This window comes from Cervus canadensis, chromosome 4 (assembly GCF_019320065.1).
Source record: "Cervus canadensis isolate Bull #8, Minnesota chromosome 4, ASM1932006v1, whole genome shotgun sequence".
NCBI lineage: Eukaryota > Metazoa > Chordata > Mammalia > Artiodactyla > Cervidae > Cervus > Cervus canadensis.
Window position 1 is genome coordinate 4,434,160 of NC_057389.1, and position 8,216 is coordinate 4,442,375.

Genomic DNA, 8,216 nt, shown 5'->3' on the forward strand with positions numbered 1-8,216 from the left:
AAAACACCATGTTAAGTTTAACAAAACACCATGTTATTTCAGAAAAGTGCAGAGGACTTAATGTCACGGTCAGCATACTCCCAAGCTGGCTTTCAAAGCAAATTGCAAGGGTCTGATGTTGTTTGAGGTTTTTCCTGATGGTCCTGATCTTTTTCAGTAGTGGACAGACGTGGAGAGGAAGCACAAAAATGTGTCTCAGCAGAACCTTCTTGCAGACCAGCTTATTCAATATAAATGAAGCATTATTGTATTTGAAAATGCCGAAGTGTTCAATAAAGATTTTAAATAAAGCAACCTAAAAGTTGTGGTTCTTAGGTTAATAATTTATTTATCTGAAGGATGAAGGAAGCTGTCTACTTTTGTGATATGAACTGCAATCAGCTTAAAAATAATTGACAAATTAATCCCTTCACAGCACAGCAATTGAAAAGGTGTTAGTTTTAATTAGGCCTGTCTGATTGCCTTGTCTAATCAAGAATCAAGGTGGTGTCTTTGATGGTTAAGGTCTATTGGGGCCATCTCTGACCTGCCAGCCATGTATGTTTTAGTGATTGATTCCTCACGTTTTCAGCCCTTTTCCACAAAGGGACCTGAAGTTTGCCAGTACCTTAACGTTTAAGGGGAAGGAAAACAAACATTTTGCCCAGCACTCCTATCCAGAGTCCTGTGTATCCTCTCTAGCAGTCTACAGTTCTCTCCTAAAAAAGCTTATCAGGTGGATGGCAGAGTCAGAGGCATGTGAGAGTGCTGTCTCATGCTGCCTCCCCTCCCAGGCACTCACCCTTCAACAGACACGGTTCAGATCTAGACAGGCCACGCTCATGGATGCTCCTAGAAAGCACTAACTTGCTAATACCTTGCTGCTGCTGCTGCTAAGTCGCTGCAGTCGTGTCCGACTCTGTGCGACCCCATAGACGGCAGCCCACCAGGCTCCCCCGTCCCTGGGATTCTCCAGGCAAGAACACTGGAGTGGCCGATAACCTTACATCTTTTAAAAAAGAAAACCCTGTAGGGGTAACTTAGTACTATGTAGCTTAGTATTACTTAGTACTACATAGAACTTAGTATGTAGTACTATGTAGAACTTAGTACTGCTTAGTACGACATAGTACTGAGTACGGTGTAGAAGGTAGTACTCAGGGCAGGTCTTCCCAGCAAACACTTGCCGGCGCTGCCGAGAAGGAGGAGGGGCGCGTCTCCGGAGCCCGCGTGTGACGGCGGCTCTTGTTCGCTTGCAGGTCAACGAGGTGACGGTGGAGCAGCTGGTGCAGCAGTACCCGCACATCACCTTCAGCACCGTCCTGCAGGACTGCAAGAGGACGCTGGAGAGGGCCTACCAGATGGGCTGGACGCCCGGCGTGTCGGCCGCCTCCTCCTAGGGTGCGGAGCCGCGGCGGGCCGGCCCCGGCCGGGATCGGGACTGCGCTGTGCCCCGTGCGTGCCCCGCCTGTGTGTATCCGCGTCTCGTTTGCATATTGCATAGCGTCAGCACAGTTGCTGTTTGTTCCCAGGTGAGCTGGTCTGTTTTTTTTTTTTTTTCTTAAAAATGAAAGATTTTGACAGGCACAGACCTTTAGTTTTTAAGTTCAAAGGCTTATTTCTCTAATTTTTTTTTTTAAACTGTGGAATAAAAAAAAAAAAAATGGATCCATTATTTTGAGCTTCTAATTACTGCCACTGGAGATGCCCCCAAATGGAGGCAGCTGCCTTCTTTCTTGATGGGGAAGAATTGTGCAGTTCCGCGGCTGGTGGCCAGAAAGGAGAGATGTGGCACTGGTTAGAAGCCTGAGAACTAGTGCTTTTCAGGATTTCAAGCACATCCACGGCTATCGGTTCTCATCCTGTCTCACAGGCGTGTGCGCGCGCACACACACACGCATGCACACACACGGCACACACTTTCTCTCTAGGCCATTTTCTGACGCAGGGGCCTGTCTCCAGGCCACGCCCTCCCCTGCCGCTCCTAACACACCGTCCCCAGGGGCTCCCCACCTGCCGTCCAGCGGGCAGCTTAGGGCCTAGAAAGAGCAGAGCCTTCTGTGAAGTTTCCCCGTGGACTCAACGATCCGAACCCCCCAGCCAGCTCACAAAAGTTAGTTATTCACTATTCTGCCAAATTCTCTGGAGTACTAAGTATTTTGAGTTTTACGTTAACATTGTGTTAGCTTTATTTCATGGATAGTAACTGGTCCGGATATATTTTAATGATGTTTGGAGCTAATCTTAGCATTATCCACATTAAAGTCACCAATGTAATTAATAGTATGCAGTTATTTAAAAAAAAAAAAAACTCTACAGATCATTTAATTATTTTTGTTAATTTGGTAATTATGAAAGTATATTTCTGAGATTCGGGGCTAGTCACATTAATAGATTAATGAATGAGATATAAGTAGACAATCTTCCTATTGATTTTTTTTTTTTCTTTTTGCTTTGCTTTGGGCTTTAGAACAGGTTTTTTGGAGATGTGCATGTTATATTTTGAATAGTTCTTATGCTATTGCAAAGATCTATTGCTGGTTAACGTATGAGTTTAGAAGAAAAATTAGAAAATCTTTTCATTAAGATTCTGTTTACACTTGTCAGAAATAAGCATTTCTTTGTTTAATTAAAGATCTCCAGCTTTCAGTTTAGGCAATACCTATTAGTAAATGAATATACGTTTTGATCTCACACATCTATACAATTAATTCATAGTAGGGACTCAGGCTCATAATAACCTTTCCTATGTCTTGATTTATAATCAAGACAGCAGGGAGCCTTTTTAAGCTAAAGCGTGATTATCTTTCACAGTAGAGTTAGATATACAAAACCCTGACGTGTGAGTTTGCTATTTATTCTTTCTCAATGTGGACATAACTGTTTTTTTGGTCTTTAACAGATATACCCAGATTTGAATTTCACTTTATAGAAGTCCCAGTGTTCCTAAAATGATACTCGCTGTCAGAAGTGAAAAATAGCTTTACATTCAAACACCATTCACTTATTTATAGTAACTCCTTTTGTGTAAACAACTGTTTCGTTTGATCATGTCAACCTGTTTCTGATGTGGCGTGTTTTTGCTTTTAATTCCAGTCAGTTTTGAAAATCTATAATCGCTAAGCACCAAAAGTATTTTTTCCATCACTAAATGGGTTACTAATTTAATTTGAAGGGAATAAAATTTATGTAAGAAAAAAAGCTGTTTGCTATTAATAAATTGTAATTCTTCTTACACATCCAACTGTATCGTCTTCATATTCATTTCCCCACCACTGAAAAATATCTTAATTCACAATATTTTAACTGGTTTTTAATCCAAAACTAATTTATAAGATGACATGTATAGTAATAGCTTGAGGGAATAAGCAAAAGTTTAATTTTTATATATGTCACACTATATTTTAAATAGTTAAAAAGACAGAAGAGGGGAAAGCCATCAGTGATATAGATGGTGCCATTTCAGTTCAAAGTTGTAATAATCTTGGGATGGTTGTCAAATGTTTCAAAAGTGTATAATTGATTTTTTTTCATGTTGTGTTGTTTGAATCTGAAGTTCCGCACTATAACATGCTTTAGCCTGGGGGGTGGGGGTGGGGCGGGGGACTTGCACTTATTCTTTAAGATGTCGACTAATCCAGAAAGCCTGATGCATCATAACCTGGAAAACTGCTTTGGTGTATTTGTAGGAATCTGTAGAAATACCATATCCAGCCTCAAAGCACTAATCTCAAAAACAACCAAGAAAACATCACCTTGAATGATCCTGTGATGGTTGTTGAATGTGTTCTCATTAGATGCTTTGAAATAAGGCTTAAAATGATTTTTTCCTGGGCAATCTAAAGTTTCTTTTTTTGCTTAGAATGTCATAAATATATGTGAACATGTTTAACGCAGGGCTTTTTATCCTCTCCAAAATGTCAACAGTATTTTCAGAATAAAGACTATATGAAATACATTGCTGTAGTGGAAAATTCTGGTCTTTCGTCTTTAATGTCTGTTTGAGCAGATAAAGGAAACTCATCCAGTTTGTAGTTTCTATATTTCTGTGAATCTTTTGACCTTGCAATGGGTTGCAATAAAAGAGAAAGAAAACACAGTGTCTTTTGTTTTCTTTGAGAGACAATGAGTGGCCTCCCTGATGCTGGTTGGGTGTGAGGCGTGAGGCGTGAAGCAGTCTCTGTCCTTGTGTGTCTTACTACAGACTTTATGGAGGTTCAGCTAACTCAGAACAACAAACAAGGCTGAATTTAGGAGGTTCTCATTTGGCCAGTGAGTCCTGAGATAAGATTGAAAACCTCAAGGATTTAAATAATAGGTTTGTTTAAAATACCGCTTTCTAAACACTCATTCATTTACTTAGCAATTTTTTTTCAAAGTATAAATTTATTGAGTTAACAACATGTGTCAGGCACTGGGCATTTAAAAATAAATAAAACTCCTTTCAATCCTGAAATTGCTCATAGCCTAACAAGAAGATAGTCTTAAAATTCTTAGCCATAGCAGTGGAGCACGGTGGATGTAATAATTAGCGGGAGCATGGATAGGAAAGGCAATACCCTCTTACAAAGAGTGAACTAAAATAAAACAAGGAAAATCACACGGTGAAGAGGCAGACAGGAAAAAAATTAAGCATTTGCAGCCTTGGCAATTTATACGTTGTTTTTTAAAAGGTTCTCCTGAAAATTGGTGTCACTGGCTACCATTCACATGGGCTTATCTGAATCTACAGTATTTGCATCATTTGTATTGCTTATAACTGTGTTTTTAAAAGGATTCATTACAGGAGTTCTCACTGCCCAACAAAAGCAGACAGAAATCATCCCAACCGACAAATAGCATGCCAGCAAACATGAACTCACCCTCTGAATCATAGAGAACAGCAGGAGTAAGCCAGCATTATTGCAAGTCCATAGGGGAAAAAAGAAGAAAGACTAGACCCATATCCTCAAAGGCTTCAATAGTAGAGGTTAAGCTACATAATTCAGAATAGATGTTTGATATATTCAAGTATATTAAAAGTTATTTATAACATGTATAAGAAAAAACTACCAAAAGAGGAACAAAAATATTTTTAAAATAAAATTTCTAGAATTTGAATGTTAGATGGATTTATTGAATGATATATGGATATATTGAATGAATAATTGAATGTTAAAATGGAAAGGCATTAGAAGAAAGGATTCAGCTATAGAGAGAATTCATACACTGAAAGGTAGGTCTGAGTAAAGTGAAGCAAAACTTGAAACAAAACCATGCTTTTTTTCCTTCGTGTGGATGATTTCCATATGGATGGCTGAGAGGTTATAAGACACATGGGACATATGAGGCTCTCAAACGTATCTATCTAATCTTGCAGAGGAAAAAAAAATAGAACAAAGGAATGGCAGTGTTTAAGATTATAATGGTGTTTCATTTGTTTATGAAGAAGAAAATAAAGATTTTAGGGAAGAATATCAAAGGCTTAATTTTGGGTTAAATTTGAGATGCTTATTAGACATCCAAATGAGTACACTGACTTATGCAGTTTGATACAGGAGCTCCATTCCGCGGAGAGGTATACGCTGGCATTTTAAATCATGAGTCTGTCTGAAATTATCATCTCTGGTCACCATCCATTACTTTAAATAGAAAACAAAGTCTAAGCAGGAAGAGGAAGCAAAGCCTTCAAAGGAAAGTGAGGCAGAATAACCTGAGAGGGAGGCGGACACCCAAGTATGTTCTATCCTAGAATCAAGTGAAAGCAAGCACAGTTAAATCAGCCACTGCTCAGGGAGACCGTTTATGAATAGGAACGGGACAGGGTGACAACTGCGAAGGTTTAGAGCGGTGGTCACACCTGGCAGGCAGGCGTGCACCACACGGGGGGCTTCCACCGAATCCGGAGTTCTGCTTCCTAAGTTGAAGAGTGGATCACCAGCGCCCGTTTTATTAACGTGCTTCACAGCGTGTGCCTATGTGGCACGCTTTGTCAGATTTTACAAGAAAGTTCCGTACCTTGGTTAAGCTGGTCGACTGGTGGTCCAGAATTGCTCACCCTAGATGCACGCTCCCCTTCCCGTGTGGGGTGGAGGCTAGCTCTGCGTGAAGCAGCGTTCACCCGGACCCCTGCCCGAGCAGGCGGCAGACCTGGAAGAAGATGCTGGCCCACGCTCGCTCCGCTCCTGCGCGGGGAGCAGAGCGTTGCCTGCCTCTGTGACTTCGCTGGCACTTTGAGCGGAACAGCTGTCCCCGTGCGGGGGAAGGCGGTGGGCATTCCCGTGGCGGGTCTGCCGCGTTGTCCCCTCCCCGCTGCAGGGGCCGCAGAAGCGCTGAGCAGCTTTGCAGAGGACTCGGGCCCTTCATTATCCCTTCTTTTTCAATTGCACAGTCAAATCTGGTATCGAAACCTTTTTAGGAACGCAGAGGCTTGTCTGATAATGTGAAAATCTATAGCTGAAAAGAACAGTCAGGGTAAAGTCTATCCATTTCATTATACGAACAAACCACGGTTTATTTACTGATCCTTCCATTGCTGAATATTAGGTTATTTCCCGTGTGGGTATTATGCTTACTAAAATTCATCCCCAGTTTCTTGAGATAGTTAGTAGAAACACATGTAGCAATATTATTTCCTCAGTCCCTGAAATGCAGCCTTCTATCTCCAAGAAATAAACTTCGGAAAACTAACATCATCTCATAGGGAGCATTTCCTTTCCTGTGATTTTGCTTGGCTAATAAAACTGTACATGAATGCCCTCAGCCTAAGAAAAGAGAAATATCCAAAGAGCATGTGTTTATTTCAGCTCTTTTATTCACCACGTGATAGGTGGGTGTTTCTTATACTTTTTTCAGTTTGGCAATACTTTTTTCAGTTTGGCATCAGATCAAGTGGCAGGAGAATTCGTGGCTAGATCAGGCTGGTGGGCGCTCCACTGAGTTCCTTTGTATAACCTGAAATTTTCCAGTGGCGTGGCTGTGTGTATGCTCATGAGCTAATGTGCACCATACAATAGAAAACAATGTCGACTGAATGCAATCTATTTAGTCTTGTTTCTTGGAGTTTTTAGTGATTAACATAATGGAAAATGAAAAATTAGTGGACTAAAGGGCTTTTTAAAAGCATTGTTTAAAAAAGATGCTGCTTTGGTGGGCCTGGGTGGCTACTGACAATGATAATTTTTATAAATAATACCAAAATGAATGGTAAAAGCTCAGCAAGCTTGATTCTGTTAGAAAATAATTCTATTGTAATTTAAGCAGCATCTTGCAACTGACTCACTTACTGGGTTAAGTGGGGAAAAAAAGACATCGTGATAATTGGATTTCAATGAAACTTGTATTAGTGTTTCTTCGATTCCAAATCAAAAGATGGATTGCTATTCAGGGCCCGTGGATGAATATAGAGAGGCAAATACTTGGAAACACACTCATAGATAACTGAAATAATTGGGTTTAATGTGAAAATTCAGTTAGTGTCACCCCTCGTTATTAGATAACTTAGATGACCGAATTTGCTCAAATGTATGCTAATGGACATTTAGTCCATTTCCTTTCTCTTTCCCTGTGGCTGCTGTTGAATGTTACTGTCCCCATTTCTTCCTCGTTATACTTCATCCTTGGAGCTAACCAGAGTCTAAGATTATTAGTGATCAGAGTTCATTGCCTCCAAGGATTAATGATACGTTTGAAAGTGATCCCCTCACATGGAATTGGGGAGAGGCAGGGAGAATTAAGTAAGCTATATAAGACATTCCATGTTTTAAAATATTTTGTTGTGAATATAACAGAGAAAAGAGGTCACACACACACGTGTGTGTGTGTGTGTTTGGAACAGTTTATTAAAATCACAGAGCAAGTGCCACTTAATACATAGAGCAAGCCCCTATCCCAGATACCCTTTTCCAAGCATAGATGCCACCCTCCTTCCAAATAAAGTCACTCTCCTGGCCTCTATAGAAATCATTTTCTTGCTTTTGTTTTTGTTCAATGAAAAGAAAGAAAAGAAAATGTGTGTGTGGCCAGTGAAAAAGGATGTGAAAGCGATTCAGGGTTTGCCGTCTGAGTAAAGTGTCTTCTAGCTGCCACTGAAGCTTGAAAGAGTGAGTGAGAAACTAATGAAACAAACGTGGGGAAGTAGTAAAGATGGGTCATTTTTAATAAAGAGCACTCCAGGAAACCTCCATTTTGATATAAAAAAAATACCACCTGTTTGAATCCTTAAAAATGTAGTTTGGTTTTGCTTGGTTCTGAACTTT

General features: G+C 40.3%; 1 protein-coding gene across 1 annotated transcript in view; it reads left to right on the forward strand.

The window, feature by feature from the left end:
* The window catches only part of LOC122439477 (F-box/LRR-repeat protein 17-like), a 331,995-nt gene extending 327,917 nt beyond the window's left edge, over window positions 1-4,078 (forward strand). The window contains exon 4 of the mRNA XM_043464517.1: window positions 1,239-4,078. Coding sequence (XP_043320452.1) covers window positions 1,239-1,379 — 141 coding nt within the window. The 3' untranslated portion in view covers window positions 1,380-4,078. The remainder of the gene's footprint in view (window positions 1-1,238) is intronic.
* Window positions 4,079-8,216: the final 4,138 nt, after the last annotated feature.